General features: G+C 37.9%; 1 protein-coding gene across 2 annotated transcripts in view; it reads left to right on the top strand.

Annotated features, from left to right (window-relative positions):
- Window positions 1-20,230, top strand: part of UVRAG (UV radiation resistance associated) — a 303,565-nt gene that overhangs the window by 278,218 nt on the left and 5,117 nt on the right. Inside the window, exon 15 of one of the 2 annotated variants that reach the window (XM_063093327.1) lies at window positions 6,404-6,719. The exons of the other annotated variant lie outside the window; for it this stretch is intronic. Within the exon in view, the coding sequence (XP_062949397.1) occupies window positions 6,404-6,416 (13 nt within the window). The 3' untranslated portion in view covers window positions 6,417-6,719. Of the gene's footprint in view, window positions 1-6,403; window positions 6,720-20,230 lie in introns of those variants that run through there. 2 annotated transcript variants of the gene reach the window in all.

Genomic DNA, 20,230 nt, shown 5'->3' with positions numbered 1-20,230 from the left:
TTATTTGTGGGGAGAGGGGTACAGTATTGGTTCCGTTTTCTTCTATGCCATAAGGATAGGCCTTGAGGATAATAAGAAAGTTACATCTATCATTGATCTTTACTTTGATGTATGGATGAGAATGGATATGAGCACTGCCCTCAAGAAATTCGTGGTCTAGTTGGAAACAAGGCATATAACTCATGAAAAGTTTTTTTAACATAAACAGTAAATAACCTAAAATAATGAAAAAAGAGGTAACCCACAACACCACCTGATTAATGACTAAATTAATCTTGCTCAGTATGGAAAGCAAATTGTCCCTGTATCATTTATTGAACAGTCTATCTTTTCTCCACTGATTGATAATGACATCACTTTTATGTACCAAGTTCCTTTATATACATGGATTTGTTTCTGTTCTCTCTATTCTGCTCATTGTGTTATTTGTCCACCCCTGGGCTAGTACCACATTCTTAATTATTATGAGACATAATTTCTGTAAGTCTTGTTGAGGTTTGAGAATGCCCTATAAATAGCATCCCTTCCCACCCCCCACCCCATGTTTGGATCCATTTGAGAGAAGGAATACAAGAGACAGACTAATAAAAATCAAAATGTCGGTTTTCTTACTGATAAAGCCACTTGGAAAATGTGGCTTTAAATCTGTAAAAAAGGGTTTGCAAAGTCATCACTCAAAATTAAACTTACTCTCATAATCAAAATGTGAACTGGAGAACCACAGGCTTTCTCTGCCATGGCAGGCCCTTAACTACACTGCAGAGACAATCAGATGACTCCTCTTCAGGAACCCAGATAGGACTGAGCCAAGAATACCCAGCTTCTGTTTTGCCCTCTAAATTCACCAATCACAAAAGTCCCTCCTTTTCTGAGAGAGTGTGAGTGAGAGGGTGGAAAGAGCCACGACTGTTAACTCCTAGGCCGTGTTCCTTCATAGGAAGGGAAAGGGAAGATACCCCCAACTTTCTTGATATCTAATAGGGAGAAGCTACGACTTAAGGTTCTTCTTCAAAACTCTTGGCTTTTTTTAACTTATGAATATTATTTGAGTGATTTGACAGTTTTATGATATTGAGTCTTCCTAACTATGGACATGATATCGCTTTGTTTTCTTTCTCTTTTTTTTAACATACCTCGGTGAAGTTTTGTATTTTTTTTCATAAAGGTCTTACTCATCTTTTATTAGATACTTTGTCCTGTTTAGCTTACAGTTTGGTCACTGTTATAAATTTTTTTTATTACAATATTCAACTTTTTGTGGCTGGTACACAGAATACCACTGATTTTTGTATTTTGAGTGTGTATCCAGCAACCTTGCTAACATTAATTACAATTGTATTTCTTACATTCACTTGGATTTTCTGTGTATACAATCATATGTTTAGTGAATGATGGTGTTGTTTCTTTCTATTTTTACAACTTTTAATACTTTTTCTTGTCATATTATGTTTTATTATGGAATAGGATCAGTGATAGTGGATATTCTTGACTTCAGAGAGTAGGCTTCTAACTTTTCTCTATTAAGTATTGTATTTATTGCAGGTTTGGGTAGATATCCTTCATCAGAAAAAGGAAGTTTCTTTCTATTCTCAGCTCACAAAAAGTTGTTTTTAATCATGAATGTATACATATTGAATTTTACCAAATGCTTATTCTGAATCTATTGAAATAATGCTATACTTTTTCTCCTTTATTGTGTTAATATATTAATATTAATACCTTTTTAAATGTTAAACTATTTTTACCTCCTGGGATATACACCGTCATGATATATTATTTTTTCCTATATTACTGGATTCCTTTGCTAATTTTTTAGAATGTCTGCATCTGTGAACTAATATGAACTGGCCTATAACTTTTCTTTCTCATAAAATCCATGACTGATTTTGGTTATAATATGACTAAACATGATGGTATTGTAACAGCCTCATAAAATAAATTGGGGATCTTTTCATTATTTTCTGTTTTTTGAAACAGTTTTCATATGGTAGAAATTATCTAGATCTTGAAGGTCTGATAGAACTTAGCAGAAGCATAGTAGGTTTTTGTTTGTTGAGGAGGAGAATGTAGGTTTTTAAACTACCGATTTAATTTCTATAATGATCACAGATCTATTTATGTTCTATTTTTCTAGTACCTCATCAAATCACTCCAGTCTGATTTCTAGTTCTTTCAGTATATTGAAATTACTTACCTTTATCTAGCTTGGTATCTACCGAACTCTATGTTCCCAAGACCAAAGGTCACTTTTCTGTCTTTATCCTGTTCAGCATCTCAATGGCATTTAGCCTCGATAGCCATTCCTACCTTCTTGAAACATTCTGCTTTCTTGGCTTCCACAGTACTACCCTCTCCTGGCTTTCTTCTTTCTGGCTGCTCTTTCTCTGTTTTGCATATTCCTCCTCCTCTACTTGATCATTAAATGTTAGAGTTCTCTGTGGTCCCACCTTAGATCCTCTTCTCTTTTTCTATCTCTACTCTCTTCTTATGTGTTCTTATCCATTCCCATAGTTTTGAAAGCCATCTACATGCTTATGACTCCCAAAGTTATATTTTCAGCATGAACCTCTCATGCAGACTCTGGATAGCAAGAGACCTACTTGACCTTCTTGGAGTAAGTATCACAGGCTTCTCAGTCTCACCATATCTAAACTGTCATTCTACTAGTCATCTTCCGGTGAGCGAATAGTACCCTATCTTCCCAGTTGCTCAAACCTGGGGATTATCCTTGACTTCCTTATTTTCTTCATTCCTATCGGATCCAATATAATTTATCAACAAGCCCTGTCATCTCCACCTGCATAATATAGACCAATCTGACCATTTCCTTCCATCTCTACTTTGCCATCCTAGTCCAAGCCACCAGCTTTTCTTACCCAGACAGCTATACCAGTACAATTTGTCTCCCTGATTTTACTCTTGTCCTGCCACTGTTTATTCTCCATAGTAACCAGAATGATCTTTTTATATTTTAGCTATATCTGAATCACTCTCCAACTTCAGTGGCTAGAATAACATCCAAGTTCTTTTCTATGGTCCACCTGGCCCCTGCCTCAGCTGACACCATCCTCTCTTTACTTTCATGTACCATCACTACACTGGCTTCAGTTTAGTTATGTGAACAAGCTCTTTCCTGTCTGAATCATTACACTCACTGTTCCTTCTATCCTACCATATCCTCACTCCATCTCCTCATGTAGAGAGGACAGTTTAAGAAAAGGCACAGCAGCTTCACTGGCAAAGAATAGACTACCTTGGCTAGAGTGCACATTCATGTTAGGAATAGGGAGAATTTGGGTTTTGTGGTTCCTAGAGCTTATACAATTTGACAACCCTTTTTAAGAAAAAGAATACAAAGTTAGCAAAAAAATTTTAGAATGAGAAACAAATCACAGCAAATTACTGGAATCTTAAAGGTTAGTTCCCTTTCTTTTGAGATCTCTTTAGACAATTTACTCAAAATATTTACATAGAAATTCTTCCTCGTTGCAACCTAACTACCCTTCCCCTTCTAAAACACTATAATTTCCAGCAACTCTCAGTTCTAAGGTACAGAGAAATTAAATGACTTTCCAAGCATGGTTGACCCATGAATCTCTAGCAATAAAACTAGAATCTAGGTCTTCTGGCACTGATGTAGCAAACCTCTTAAGCCTCAGACTTATACAGTGATGCAGTGCCCCTCTGTGCCAACTGTGTCAAGCACATTAACACTGAATGAACAGTAAGGTACCACTTTATGGTACTCTAATGAAAAATAGGCTACGAAGGTAGATGCAAAGTACTGCAAAATGAGTGCTCTGTAATGGTTCCAAGTAAAGACCACCATAGGAAGCCAGGCTGAAAGTTACAAATCTAAATAAAGCCGGAACAAGCACTTTTAGCCTCAGAAGAAATCTGAGAATTTCCGAGAGCAACCATGGGTTGAGGACTTACCTGCCAAACCTTGCTCCTTAGGGCAAAGTGTAAAAAAACTCTTGCTCCTAAGGGAGGTTCTTACATCTTTCGTAAAAGAAAACACTTCTGTTTTCCATGTGGTTGTTACCATTCACAGATTGGTCCCTGTGGAAGCAGATTGCTGTATGTTCTTTTGGTGCTGGGGATTTCAGACTGGCCGAGGATCAGTGCATTCACTGAATTCCTCCTTATGGTAAACTTCAAAATTATGTGACAGCTTGTTTTGTTTTATTTTGTAAAGGAAAGACTATGATAAAAACATTTTTAATTAAGTGATTTTTTTTCTTGCGCTTTACAGAATTCTTAACTAATAACAGAAGCATCTACCTGATTAATCCTGAAACCAACCCCTTTTTCTTCATGAACACAGTTGCATGGGGCAGTTTTCAGTGATTTATGCCAGCTCTTTCCAAACAAAGTCCCCATTTTCTCAGCCTAGAATCAGTAACCCAGTCGTAACTGCCAAGCAACACAATTTTGAAAAGCAGAAGTTCACCTCAGAGGCTATGCTCTTACATACTTTGGTTAAAAGTCAACAGAATGCCACTTAAACATCCGATTTTTCTCTCTTTTACTACTGACTACAAAGTGGTCCAGGACTCAAACTGACATGCAAATGCACAGCTGATGCTAGTGCTGAGTTATGGTCAGGGAAGAAAATGCATGCAAGCTGCTGCATAATGGCTGCCGGTAAGACGGTAAGTTTAGAACTGAGTTAAGAGATTATGTGCTTGTGGTTGCTGTGAATGGGCTGCGTGTTGGGGTCCCGGCATCCAGGTCCTGAGACAGTGCCTCAATTATGCCTCTCCACCACTCTGCCACTCTGTCTCAACTGACCTCTACCCATAACGAGCTCATTTCTGATTTCAGTTCTTTACTCAGATGAGTTCCCAGTAACTAGAATAGCCTGCCCCTTTCTCTGTCCTATCCAAATGTTGCTCCCACTTCAAGATCCAGCACGTATCCTACCTCATTCATTCACTCATTCAGTAGGCACAGTGGCACATACAGAGATAAATATGTATTCCTACAAGTAGTTAAGGTTCACTTCTCCCACCAAGTCTTACCCACTAAGCTTTTGAGCAGCTTGGGGATAGGGACTGTGTCTAGCTCATCTCTGTGGTTCCAACCTGGCATTAGTGAAGCATTAGGCAAGTGAATGAATAAGACATCTGACCTGTTCTACTCATGGAATATGTTCCTTGAACTTTCATTCAAGGAGCTTATAGTTTAATCAAGGCAATGAAATAGGAACAAACAATGTATAATAGAAAAATAGAAAGTACAATGTGCTATAAGAAGGGTATATAATATTATTTCGAAAATTCAGAGGAAGCTGTTTACTTCCTGGCATGAGGGGTGTGGAAAAACTTTCACTAAGGAGGTAGCATTTGAGTGGATCTGGAGTACAAGGAGGACTTGGACATATGAGGATTGGGGATATGGAACAGAGTACATTAAGAAACAGTGGCCCAGTTAAGTGGAAAGAGCATAGACTATGAATTTAAATGCCAACACCACCACTTACTGTCTCTGTGTCCTCAAGCAAGTTTAAGCCTTCTGCCTCAATCCCTTTATCTATAAAATGAAGATAGGGCTACCCTGTTAAGTTGGCTGGAGCATGGTGCTGATAACAGCAAGGTCCAGAGTTAGATCTCTGGACCAGCCAGCCAACAAAAAAATAAAATAAAATAAAATGAGAATAATAGTGCCTACCTGATAGTGTTGCCATAAAGATTAAATATGTAAGTACCCAGCATACTGCCTGGCACTTAGTAGTACTCAGTGTATGTAATGAATAGGTGAATCATAGTTACTGTCTGTATGTTTCAAAAATTAAATCCATTCTTTGTTATAGGTGTTTTGTTTTTTCTTTACAGTCATCTTTCAAATAGGTATAGAATATGGTTTTTGTTCACATTTTTAAATAATGTCTCATGCTTTCTTGTACATTAATTGTACATAATATTCACCATCTTCCTCGCACTTTCGTAAGTCCTTAATAAAACCTTTCTGAAATCTTGGAGATTATTAGTACCCTACAAATCTGCCTACAAGCCTTTTTTGGTATCTGTACCTACCTTCTTAGGTAACCCTCACCCATAGTTAGAAATTATGAATAATAAAAATTTCTTAATTGCAAAACTTGCTATGTTTTTATTTAAGCTTGCAACAACCCTGTGAGGGAAGCAGAGCAGAATAAAGATCACTATTTTACAGATGAGAAAACTGAGACTCAGAAACAGGGGTGACTTGCCAAGATCACATGACAATAAGTGATGGAACTGGGACCAGAAACCCAGATTATTTGACTCTTAGTTCCACGTTCTTTTTACTATACTATGATGCCCCTTATTAGTTAGTGGTCATTATGTTCCTTCTCTGCCCTTCCCCAGCCCTCCTGTCTCTGTGCCACCTATATTCTAACATCTATTACCTTCCACAGGAAAATCTACTAAAGTCAAATCCAGAGCACTGGGAAGATACACTGCAAAATTTAGGCAGCAGTTCTGGTGGAAACATTTTTTGTTGCTTACCCTACCCCATTTATTTCTGAGAGTAAACTGAAAGTCAAGGAACAGAAAAGTTTGTGAAGAATTTAAGAACTTTAAGACTGAAAGAAATAAAAACGATTTTGTTTCGACTATATTGGTTAAAAAAAAAGAAAACAAAGAAGGAAGCAGATGAGTGGCCTACAACATGTTTGTCCATAGTGTTTGTCTTACTTGAATGGCGTGTTCTTTTTTCAGAAGAAGACATAATAAAAGCAGGGTTTCAAAGCCATTTTTTCTGTTTTATTCATGGAATTGTTTATTCTAAGTTTAATTATTCCTGATTATAAAGCTTAAACTGTCTAGCACCTTCATGCAAGGCAGTGTGATGCAGAGGAAGGAGCACTAGATTTGGGAATCAAAATATGGGTTCCGATTTCAGCTCTATCACTTAATATTCATATATCATTTCTGAGTATCAGTTTTTTAAATGGAGTTAATAGTCCTATTTTCTAAGCATAGTTGTATGGAGCAAATGAGATAATGTCCATCAAAGTAGTTTATAAACTAGAAAGAACTATACAAAGTATTATCAAGTATTATTTATGCATTTGATAATTCATTAAGTATACAGTATATAGCACTATTCAAGAGACGAAGGAAGGTTCAAAAGTGTAAGATTTGCCCTGCCTTTGCTTAGCTGACAGTTGTATAGTTTATAATATAAATGAATAGATAAGACAAATTAAATATTTTGAAGGAAATGACTTGCAAAAATATTCCTATGCATTGTTCATTCTTGCTATCATTTGGGACTGAGAGTTTGAGATCCAGCTTTAGTGAATAGTCTGCTACCATGATGGAGGTCAACCTTAGACCGACTGACTTTGATGTTTTAGGGCCAGACAAGCCATTTTTAAAGAGACAATCAATCTCAGAGAATTTAGTGAAGATAGAGCAGTAAGGAGAAGTATCCTTGGCTATTCAACAACATGCTGTAATTTTTCTCCAGATTCCTTCCAGTGTTTGACGAACATGAATATTTTATATTGGTTGAAGCAACTTGTAGCTTTATGTAAGGTCATCTCACTTTAGTGGTAAAGTCTCCAAATAGTGCTTCTGCTGACCTTTCTAATCTACTCATCCATTTCTTTTTGTAAATAGAATCAAGTGCAACAGGTTTAAATAAAAGTAGAAGAAAGTACATAAGAACTTTAGCATATTTTAGAAAAATGTTTTTTCAGAAAACTGAGAATAATGAAAATCTAGAATAAATGAGTCAGTCTACTTTTTAAAAATCAGAGTGATGATGTGATAGCTATCCTTTTAAGCCAAACCGTTTACCTTTGAAAATGAAGCAGTGGCCAATATTAAAATCTTTAAAAAGCCTAATTTCTTAAAAACAAATTTACACTCTTCCCCTTCATCATGCTTGTACTGAATTTGGAACTGCATTCTGGCAGGTGACCCCCAAGGGACTTAAAAAAACATGTTTTCTAGCTTACGTTGGTTTTTAAATTTCCATCAACTAACATTGTCTTTGAAGTCTCAAAAGTACTACTTAAGGAACCTGTATCAGATAGGCTTGCCTTTGAGAGTGCTTTTCTCAGGACAGCATCCCTAATATGAAAAGTGAAGCATAGTCAAAAATAAATGAAAAAGAGGGCTTCTAGTCAAGATGGCAGAATAGATGGTCCTTAGCATCACTCTCTCCCACAAATCAACCAATTTACAACTATAAAAAAAGCAACAACAGCCAAGCTGGGGCTGCTAGAGCTCAGGGGAAGAAGAAGAGAGACCCATGGAGCACAGAAGGCCAGAGAAGCCATGATGAAAGAAAGAAAAAACTGCTACAGCCATTTCGGGCCACGGCTGCTCTAAGGCTGGAACTGCTGAGTGCACAAAGCAGGAGCCGGCAAAAGCTGCATCTGTTCCCTTTGAGTGGAGTTGCTTGGAGGCAGCAGGAGAGAAGAGGGCCTTGGTGGCCCCCAGGCCAGCAAGACCATTAATAGGGGTCCCATGGACCCATATTGGAGCGAGGAGCCACAACAACTGAAAAAAAGGAGCCACTCAGAGGCCTGTGAGTCATCGCAAGGGGCCTCTGCACAGCCCATCCCATGGGAAGTGTTTGCAGTATGGGTGGTGGAGGAAACGGGCCTGCCGGGGGAACACTGGGGACAGCAAGGACAGTTGATCTGCCCCCCAGTCAGTGTAGGACCACTCAGAGGAGACTGGTCAGGAATATAGAATCTCTGGGGTGCAGTTTGATGAAAAGATTCAGGCCCAGACCAGAGTTTCTACACAACCCAGGTGTGCTGGATCTCACGAGAACTGGAAGTACCTATAAAGTCAACAATTAAAACCTGAGCTGCACAAAAAGCCTTCCCTAGAGAATCAGCAGCAAAGCAGCAATTTAGCTCAACCACAGAGCTCAAGTACTGGTCCCAACAGGAAGTTCCCCCACTTTAGAAATGAGCAAAGGACAAAAAATTAATTCCTGCCCAGGCATACCACCAGTGTCTCAGGGCCCACCTGGGGACCTGAGGTATGGAGCCAGGAACTGGACCCCTCCACACACAACCAGGCACAGCACCAGCACCCTAGGGCCTTCCTGGGGATTTAAGGTATGGGGCTGGGGACTGGACCCCTCTCCTACAACCAGGCACACCGCCAGTGCCTCAGGGCCCGCCCAGGGACCTGAGGTATAGAGCCAGGGACCGGACCCCCCTCCCACAACCTGGCACACTGCCAGTGCCAAGGAGCATGCCAAAAATATCTCCTCCATGTGGGTGGCCCACCACAGCCACCACAATAACCATGGCTGCTGTAAAAGCAGTTAGACGCCACAACCACCATGCAGATGGTCCACCAGCCACTGGAGTTCATTGATACAAGGAGAGTCACCAGAAGAGACCAAAGAAAAGAATAGGATGTCTCTCTCCACAAAGCCCATTCTAGACTGACAGAAGAAGCATGTGCTCTATGATAATATTGAGGGACCTGAACATACCTCTCAGCATTAGACAGATCATCTAGGCAACAAATCAACAGAGTAACGATTATTCTTTCAGAAGTAGAGAAGAAATCTAGGGTAATGAGAAGTGGGAGGGGAGAGGGACAGGGGGGTGGGGAGAGACTAGACAAGGGGCATAAAGAATAAGTACGATTTGTAATGATATATATGCTAGTAATATTGATTTGATCAACATATCTCAATGTTGAACCCCAAAAATATGTATATCAATTATGACTCAATAAAAATTAAAAAATAAAAAATAAAATAAAAATAAATAAATGAAAAAGAAAGTTTTATTGGAGTTATTTACTCTAAGATAGTTATGTTAGAAGGAACCTTGACAAGTCATCTCCTTGCCTGTAGAAAGGAACACACAAAGTATGTGGGTATCTGTAGTATTTTAAAAGACCTTGGGGGACCAAGCTTCTTCCATAACTCATTCCGGAGTTTAAACACCCTTGCTTCAGGAAATTCTTCCCTATATTTATCTTACAGGCCTCATCCTGTGGTTATCACCCATTTCCACTTTTTTCTGTCTCCAGTCAGGATAGAGAACAGCTGGCCAGCATGCATTGTTCACTAACCCTCTACCAGTGACAGAAAGGCATTTGGGCATCCCCAGTCTGCTTTTCTCCACCTCCACTAACCAAGTCTTTGAACCAAATTGAGATCTCTTTTCTCTTTGTTTTTATTTGTCTTGTTTATTTCTATTTACTCCTTTTGATTATAAACGATGTGCTCAATGAATAAAATTTGGAAATTGTAAAAATATGCAGAACAGGGGGAAATAATAGCCCCACAATCCAGGGACAAAAACCATTTTTTGTTGTTGTTGTTATTTGTGACCGGTAAGGGGATCATAACCCTTGGCTTGGTGTCGTCCGCACCACGCTCAGCCAGTGAGTGCACCAGCCATCCCTATATAGGATCCAAACCCGTGGCCTCTCCCGAGTGAGCCACGGGTTTGGCCCCAAAAACCGCTTTTATGTTGCTTGGTTTTCTATGTGTTTCTTATCTAATTGAGATCGTATCATCTATAGCAGCACTGTTCAGTAGAAATATAGTGTGAACCACTTATATAAATGTAAATTTTCTGGCAACCGTGTTAAAAAAGGTAAAAAGAAACAGGTAGGTTTATTTTAATAATATATTTTATTTAACCTAAATCAAATCCAAATTTTATATCCATCTTGTCAACATGTAATCAACATTTAAAAAATTATTAATAAAATATTTTAAGTTCCTTTTTTTCAAAGTAAGCTTTATAAATCTCCTGTGTATGTTATACTTACGGCACATCTCAAATCAGAAAATCAGACTAGTCACATTTCACTAGTGGACAAAACATTCCTTACAGTTATATATACTGCTTTTTGTAAAATATTATCTCTTAAGCATTTTACCAATGCCATTAAAAACTTTTTAGCATCATTTTTAATGGCTAATGGTTTTTCAGCATTTAGATTTACTATAACTATATGTTTAGATAGTTTTGTTCTCCATATTGTAAGTAACCCTGTAGTGTTTTTTGGTTTTTGTTTTTAACATTTCTTAACACGTTGCAAAACACTAAATTTTTCCTTTTAGGTACAAATAAATCCATTTGCTCATAAAACAAATATATTCACTGAGTATCAACTATGTGCTCTGTACTAAGTTAGATTGGAAAGCGGAGGAGTGGATTTCAAGAAGTAGAAGACTAGGTTGCTCCCATACACTGTTTAAAAGAGTCAGATTCACAGTTAGACTGCATGTTATATTTTATTCTGCTTTAAATACCCTTCCCTTTATTTTTTACTACCCCCCCAACACACACACACACACACACACACACACACACACACACAGCCTAGTTAATTCACACTCTACCCCCCACCCCCACACACACACTCTGCCTGGTTAACTCCCACTTATCCTTCAAGGCACCAATCAAATATAGCCACTTCTGATGAGACGTCAGCTGATTATTGACTCTTTTCTCCATTATAATATACAAAATGTATGTTGTATACAAAGCACCATGATGTTCTGGTTATTGGTTTATTCTCTGCCTTGCCTACTAGAATGGGAACTCCTTAATGATAGAAACCATATTTTATGCATCTCTTTACTCCTTGAGCCTCACATACTCAAACAATGAATGTGGATTTCAATAATGTCCACTGAAATATGTGTTGAAATGCAAGTGATCATATTAAGCATCATTTGAATGGTACAGTCACAAATACTGTACCTGTTCAAAGTTCAAATAGATCGATTTAGATTGACATGGTTAAAGAAGGTTTCATGAAAGAGGTAGGACTTAAATTAGATTTTGGAAGATGGGCATACTTAAATGAATGGGGGAAGGGAATTAGAAAAACTATTTAGAGGGCCGAGCCCGTGGCGCACTCGGGAGAGTGCAGCGCTGGGAGTGCAGCGACGCTCCCGCCGCAGGTTCGGATCCTATATAGGAATGGCCGGTGCGCTCACTGGCTGAGTGCCGGTCACGAAAAAGACAAAAAAAAAAAAAAAGAAAAAGAAAAACTATTTAGATATTTTGTATTAAAAAGTCATTTTTTTCCAGGAGGGATCCATTCATTAACATGTGCTAATAAATATCAGTTAGATAAGCATCCTTGTAGATCTAATGCACTGTACTAGTTTCAAGAAGACTTAGAGATGTGATCTTTGCCCATCAAAGCTGACAGTGGTTGGCAGCATTAGAAATGATCACTGGCTACTTCGGTATTACCTTTGGGTTTAACACAATTTAGATATAATTCCCTGTGTTTCAATTTTGGAGTTCTTAGAAATCATTTTATATGATGCTATTCAACAGTTCTTCTATTGGTGGTAGCAATATATAATAATAAGTAATATCATTATAGCTAATATCAAATGACTGTTACTGTGAACCAGACACTCTTCCAAAACATCTTGAATTATTTATTTAGTTAACTCATTTAATCCTCACAACAACCCTGTGAATTAGGACCCATTATCCTCTTATAAATGAGGAAACTGAGGAACCAAAAGGTTAAAACAACTTATGATGGAAGAGCTAAGATTTGAACCTAGGCAGAACAGTTTAAGAACCACTGCTTTAAGTATTACACAGGACAATCTTTCTTATAACTATGTTAAGAATAAAGTGTTTTACACAAGGGATCATTTAGCATCTGGTGGTTCCAGAAAAGGAATCTTATTATTACAGCCTTCTCCTGGCTTTCTTCACTCCTCTCCAACTGTTCGTTCTCATCTCATTTGTAGGCTCCTCTTCCTGTACCTCATCATAAAAAACTGGAGCTCCTAAAGGCTCAGTCCTAGGCCCTCTTTTATCTCACTTTATTCTTAGTATAGACAAGTTCTGATATCAGACCTTATGTTCAAATTGCCTCCTGTACATCTTTACAGTGCATTATACAAGCCCGTGTTTTTTTCTACCTGTCTTCCATCCCAACCATCAAGCCTTGAGGTCTTCCAGTGCCCTGATTTCAGCAAATGGAACCTCCATTTATTCTTTTACATTAGCCAGAAAGCCAGGCATAACCCTTGATTTCTCCTATTTCTTCTCATCCCTATATCCAACCCTAGCAACTCCTGCCAATTTTCACTAGTATGTCTGTTTGTGTCTGTATATGTCCATTCTGGTCCAAGTCTCTATCATCTCTTACCTGTTATGCTGCACAGCCTGCAGTCTCCCAGCATCTACTCTAGGCCCGCTCCAGTCTCTTTTTCAACTGCAGCCAGAGTGTACTTTCCAAAATACCTTCCTCCCCATCTCTGTCTCTCAGTCTCTTGTCTCTCTCTCTCTCTCTCTCTCTCTATCTCTCTCGTCTCTCTCTTTCTCACACACACACGCACGCGCACACACACACACAAACTCTTGCCTAAAATAAGCCACCCTTGCTGATTTAGATAAAATCAAAAATTCTAAATATGGCCTATGGGCTTTTCTGCCTGGTCTAGACTTTGTTTTCCTCTCCAGCTTCATCTTCTACCATACAACTCTTCATTCACTGACCTTTTGGGTCCTCCAACATTGCTCTCCTTGACATAGGTCTTGGCATATGCAGTTCCTTTTGCCTGGAAGATACTTTCACCCAACCCCATTCTTTACCTGGTGAAGAACTCTGCTAGCCCTTCGAATCTTGGCCTTTTCTGGGTCATTTCTCTGTTGCAAGCTCTTTTAGCCCATGTTCCTTCCTGCATAGCATATATCAGAGGTTGTCATTTTACATTCATATCTCTGATTCTGTGGTACATATCTGTCCACTCCCACTAGACAGTAAGCTCCATAAAAGCAGGAACCATAGCTTTTTTCCAATTATTATTATATCCCTAATATGTATTTGGATAAGAGAGTAGATCAATTAATTTGTTAGTGAATTCTGTTAACAGGCATGCAGTTTTATACTACACTTCTTTAGTAGTACAGGAGACTACAGAAGATAAGTTTACCAAGATACTGTCCCTAGATTCCCAGTCTCTTACTAAGCAATGATTAAATGGCAGCTAACTATAACCCAAACACTTCTTCCCAAGGCCTCCAGCATCTCTGAAAAGGGTGGCAGAGCTATCTGTTTTTCTTTTAAAAAACAACGAAAGTCCCAGTGTTTGGTTCATGTCAAAAGTTATTAGAAATTTGATGGTAGTTTAGCTTTAGCAGTATCTTTCAAAGACTTCATTTCACAGATTCTGTCATCTCAGGAGTCTAATGCTTCCTTTAGCTTTCAAGTCTAGTTTTAAAATTCTCAATGCATTCTCTGACCAGGGTTTTAATTTCTCTACTGAACTCATTCTGGGGCTGGGCTCTGTGAGATTGCTATTCTTCTGGTTTCCCTGGCAAAGGTAGAGGGATTTTTTATTGTTGTTGTTTTTGTTTGTTTATTTTTTCTAGTTTTCAACATGAACAGTTTCTTATTCCCAGGTCTCAGGTGCTGTCCAGACACTCCAAGGGGTCCCCAGGTATTATTCCTGACATCTCTTTCCTGTTTTTCACATGTTCTCTTGTAGAGTTTTACTTATGTTCTCTCTGCACAAATGACATCAAGATGGGCTCTGTCTGTTTCTACAGACCATTTTACACTCCTCATAATGTGGGTTGCCTGACTGTGATCTTGATACATTAATTTGTATTTCTTAAAGTGAAAGCTGATGAGTAAAGTAGTTGACTTGATCCCTTTCAGGGCCTCTCTTTGTCTCCCTCAGGAGGGAGGGAGATTCTCTCTCAGGAAGCTCTGCGTTGAGGCTGAGCTGGCCTCCACATGGGCTCTGGGCTATAGGCACTGCTCACCCTCTGTTCACTGGCCTATGCGAGGGCCCACTTCTCCAGGCTGGACCCTGTTGCCTAGGGCCATGGAAGCCTGATGTCAAGGCTCTCACATCACATATGCTTGTGAACTGGGTTTCCTTAGCTTGCTTATTTTGTCCTTTGCCTGTGGAACTTTCTCTTTCACAAATTCATCTTTCCATCACTACTCAGTTTAAATAAAATCTAAAGGCTCCCTTGTTCAGTTAATACCTTTTTATACTCTCTGTTTTTATTTAGTCAGACTTTGGCAGGAAACCTTCCAAGCAGAGCCCAGGGAAAGGTGACCATTGGCACAGATTTCAGCCTGTGCTTTTGGCCCAAGATTGTTTCTATTCTATTTTTATTTTGTTTCGTGTTTTTGTTAATATCCAGGGCAAAGATTAAGCACTTACACTTATCTGGTAATGGTGAGAGGCCTTTAGATTGCTTGCCTATGGCCAGGAGACTGCATACTTAAAACTATTAACCCCCAGCTACCTCCTGGGAGATAAAATCTGGCTGTTAAATTTGGTTTTCCAAGAGGAGGCTCTGTGCTTCTACTTGATCTGAGAGAGGGAAAGGAGAAAGATAAATCCCCAGCCTTTGCTGAATTTTGAAAAAGGATAGTAGCCTAATTTATGGAGGTTGTTTTTTTGAAAAAACTAACTTTATGTCATAATTTCTTAGCTGCCAAAAGACGTAATTCTACCTCAGCTTCGCCTTGGCAACCTGCTTTTGGCACTCTGTGCAGCCCTGTCATTGCTCTGCATTATTTAAGCAGTAATCTTTAAGAAGGTGAGAAACTATTATTGCTTTTTAACACAGTTGACATGATATTGGCGCAGAGTAGTACCTAGAGCTTCAAACATTTCTAATGGCCATAAACCAACTTAAACACCTCCATGTAGAGATCTCACTTCCATGAGGTCATAGCTTGCTACATGGGGGGAGAAAGAAGAAGATCAAATGTTGTTTAAAAGTTTTTTTTTTTCTTTTTCTTTTTAAGTATTCTTATTCCACCGAGTTGTAGCTGTAGATTTTGGTCAGGATCCAGACCATCAAGATTTAGTATTTTGACCAGCTGTGATCTAATAATGTTCCTCAGAGGAAACATTTCGTAGTAAGGGAAAGACATATTTGAGACTGTGAATTTGTACTCTTTGCTAATACTTCATAATGTGAGAGCTGGTTGTAGACAGATAAAACAGGCACAAGTGAATCTAAAAGAGAATAGAGGGAAAAAAAACTATTTTCAAATAGTTAAAAACTCACCTCAGCTTCAAGAACTCTTAATGTGGTAAATCTTTACGCTTTTTCTTTATTTCATTTCCCCTTAAGTTTCCACATTTACATCATTTCATGTAAGAATTTATTTCTGTTTATAATTGATGCTTAGAATGCTAACAGTATCATAAATCCTAGAAAGTAAAACAAAACAAAGCAAAAAGCATGCACGCACACACACAAACTTAATGTAGCCGTAGGCAGGAAGAGAAGAGAAGGAAAAGATACCAGTCTGCTTGACCTAAAAATTATTCTTTTGGTTTTCACCCCTCCCTCAAATAGAAGTAGAGAACAAATATAAGTGTTTTAGTGGCAACAGAAGACGTAAATGTCCTAGGAACTGAGAGAGAGAAGGGACCTAACGTTTATTTAACTGGCTTGGCTAAATCACAGCTTTTTACCGAGTGGCTTTGTGACCTTGGCCAAGTTTCCTAACCTCTGTGCCTCATTTTCTTCATCTGTAAAATAAAGTTCTTAATACTTTACAGAGATGTTGTGAGCACTAAATGAGACATGTACAAAGCGGTTAACAGAATGCTTACCCCATAGCACTTCATAAATGTTAATTACTGTTTTATTATTATTAATTTATCAAATACCTACTCATTGTACTAAGAATTTTACTTATATATCTCACTTAATCCTTACTTCAATAGCTATTAGGTGGATATACCCATTTTACAGATGAGGAAACATAGGTTCAGAGCAGTGAGGGGCTTCACAAATGTCTCATGTTTCATAAAGATGGAGCTGTGTGTGGAACTCTGGATTATTACACATTGGAAATGTGGAAATGGAGATCACAGTTTGGACCAGTGCTTTCTTACCTTGTCTTCTCTCTCCTAATCTCCTTTCTGTTAAAGGAGGCTATAGCTTCAGGCAGTAAAACCAACAGAAAGACAGAGAGGAGGGGGGAAATGGTGGGGCAAGGAGGGTGGAGTAGAGTGAACTAGGTTCTATCATTTCCCAGGGTGGCGTCTTGGCAAGGTATTTGTATAAGAGGTATAAAAGTGCTGAATATAGTTCTTCTCATTTAGGCTCGGGAAATAAAGAAGTTCTCCCTCTTACAAAAATTCTCTCTTCCTGAAGCTAAATTTGTACAGAAAAATGATGCATCAGGGATTTGGGGACAATTGGAATGTGCCTCAGAGGATTCTGGGAAGTTCTTATAGTCCCTAAGCAGTTGGTAGATTATGTAAATAGAGGCATTTTAAGCATTTCTACTTAATTGAAAGCCTTCCCCATCCTATGCCCCCAAGAAAGAAAGAAAGGAAACTGGAATGGTGTTTCACATTGGGTGGAATAAATGTTGGTTGATTGATTTTGTGCTTTTTCTCCAAAACTCTTTTACATTTGCCTCAATTCTTTATTTGCTTCTTGTAGCTAGCTCCCTGAGATACAGAAGTGGAGATGGGGGTGTGTGGGAAGAGTTCTGTCTGTTCCTGCTTTAAATGGTATGCTGTATAGGAGAAAACAATAAGAGGAGAAGAGATCTAGATTCTGTTCTTTCCTCTGCCACCTACTACCCTGGTTTGCTGTGCAAGACATGAATGTCTTTGAGCCTCTGTTGCCGCTTCTGTAAAAAGAGGATAATACTTTAGGAATTTGAACCCCATGGAAGCTAATCATAATGACAGCAACCACCATTACAGTTACTCCTGCCATCAGGTTCTATGCCAGCATTCTGCCAAGGATTTTGTTTAATCCTTACCATAGCCCAGTGATCTATTTTACAAAAGAGAAAACTGTCCACAGTCATATAACTAATAAATGGTCAACTTGACCTTAAGTTGTAACTCCAAGTAGACAGAATCATCATGGCAGAACTAGAAGTAAAATCCAGGTCTTTGAACATCCTTTCTCATCACCACTACTATCTCCAGACAGAGCTGAAGAGATTAAAAAAAGGTAACTGACTGCAATAAATAAAGACTCGCAGAATGAGAAAGAAATTAATCACTTTAATTTAGAAAACTCAGAGAAAACTTGATCCAAAGAAGCCAAATTTAAACCAGACTGTCCTCCTTGACCTCTAAACTGCAAGGCACTTGACTTCTCCCTTATCATGCTATTGTTTGTAACCCTAGGAAATTCTTTTTTACTTATAGCAAAAGGTTTATTATTAAGTAATTTAACAGTCCCTGATGTGGTTCAGTTATTCAGCAATCTATGCCATGTTTCACTAAACCATAGCCTAGTAAATTTGTAATTACCGTATCTTTGGGTTGTTGTTTTTTAATAAACTCCTTTTAATTGCAGCATTAAACCCCAGATGTCATGTTTCCAGTTTGGACCTAAGCCAAGCTGGAAGAGACATCCACTCAAGGCAAATGGCTGATGAGGAGAATGTATGCAGTGAATTGGTGGACTCAGTCCAGTTGCTTGAATCTTAGACTCTGCACCCCCAAAGCTAGTGCCTCAGAGCACACAGGACCCCTTGACAGGAGTGGAGGATCATAAAAAATTACCTCGTTTCCTGCTACATCCACTCTTCCAAAAACAACCATGTTTTTGCTCTTGGGTTTTGTTTGTTTGTTTGTTTCAGTGTTAAAGATTAGCATTTATTTGAATCTCATTCAAAGGAGCCCATGGTAGCCATGGGAGCTTTTAAGACCCCGGACTCCATTGGTTGTTTTTTAAGAATAGAAACTCCCTGTAATTTTTTGTCACAACTTAAATAATGTACTGATTTCATTTGGTAAATAAATTGTCAATAGCCTTTAAAAATTGGCTATATAATGAGTAAATCTATACATTTCAACCTCTTCGTCCAGTTGAAATAATCATTAATTAAGCCAGACTGTAATCAGACAAAAAGAATCTTGAAACCTTCTGAGCATTTTTTTTTTCTATTATTTGCCTTCTTAATTGCTTCTGTTTTCTTTTTAGGCAATATTAGAGATAAAATGCTCTTTTTTTTTCCTTTAGCTTGTACTAAATAGTAATGAAGAGTCTTCCTTGAAACTTTCTATTAAATGAAAATCAAAAATTTTTATTAAAAATCTATGCATTTTGTTTTTATATAGAGATGCTCACACAGCAGTATGTTTTGTAATAGTAAAAGTTTAGAAACATCCTAAATCTACAAAAACAAGGGAACAATTAAGTAAATTATGATATTTTATTCAATGGAACAACCATTTAGAATTATGTTCACCAAGAGCAAGAGGATTAATAACATCCAAAAGCCAGATATGGAATTATGTGTATATACCACAAACACAACTTTAGGGTATTTATTTATTTTTTTAATTAAACACACATACATAAAATCAAAGTCTGAAAGAAAAATATCTGAAATCAATAGTAGTTATTAATAGTAGTTATTTGTGAGTGACTTTTTTTACATAGGTTGTATTTTTTGAGTTATCCTGTGGGTGCACAGTATTACAATAATTAAAAATGCATGTGTATTTGTATATTTAATGTAATCATAATATTTCAGCTGTTTGGAGCTCAGCTATTTTGAAAATCTGGAATATAACTAAGATCTTAGAAATAATTAAAAATAGTAATTCCAAGCAGCCAAAACTAACATTATAAAATTTATACAATAAAGCATATTATGCTCAGGCCCTCTCCTGGTCCATCACTCAAATCCAGTTTACTCTTATTTTGTGCATAACTCCTAGGACATCTGCTTTACAAGAGCACAGCAAACTAGCAGCAAAATATTTTAAAAAGAGAGGAGAAGCCGCTGTAGGCAGAAGCACTGATAAAATTACACTGACAACCTAACAGTAAGAGAGGACACAGGAAAACTCCAAGTGCAGGCTTTACTCCAGACTCATATCCTGAGAAACAGATGTCACTGAAAATCCTATAGTCTCTTTACTGTGTCATCACTTAATAATACATGTTCATATCAATGGTCCAAAGTCATCAGTAAAATAACTTTTTTGTTCAACTTTTTAAGATTGTAAGAAAGGTTTAAAAAAATTTTTTTGAAAGGTTTCAACTTACGTAGCCAAAAAAAGGGGGGGAGAAGGACCAAAATGTGGTAATAAAAGGGTGAATCTTAGATATGCAGACTTCTTTATTGTCTGTCCAAAATAATGCATGTTCTTTTCATTCTTGAGAGAACGTTTTGCCGATACGTGGATTTTCCAATTTGTGTCTGATAGTATCATTACCCAAGTTCTCATAAAAATCCAAGGGAACTGGAGAAGAATGTCACAAAATCAAGATGTCAGAAAATATCAAAGT

This window comes from Cynocephalus volans, chromosome 4 (genome assembly GCF_027409185.1).
Source record: "Cynocephalus volans isolate mCynVol1 chromosome 4, mCynVol1.pri, whole genome shotgun sequence".
NCBI classification, from domain to species: domain Eukaryota; kingdom Metazoa; phylum Chordata; class Mammalia; order Dermoptera; family Cynocephalidae; genus Cynocephalus; species Cynocephalus volans.
The sequence above is the reverse complement of the archived record's forward strand: the minus strand, read 5'-3'. Positions and strand labels throughout refer to the sequence as shown.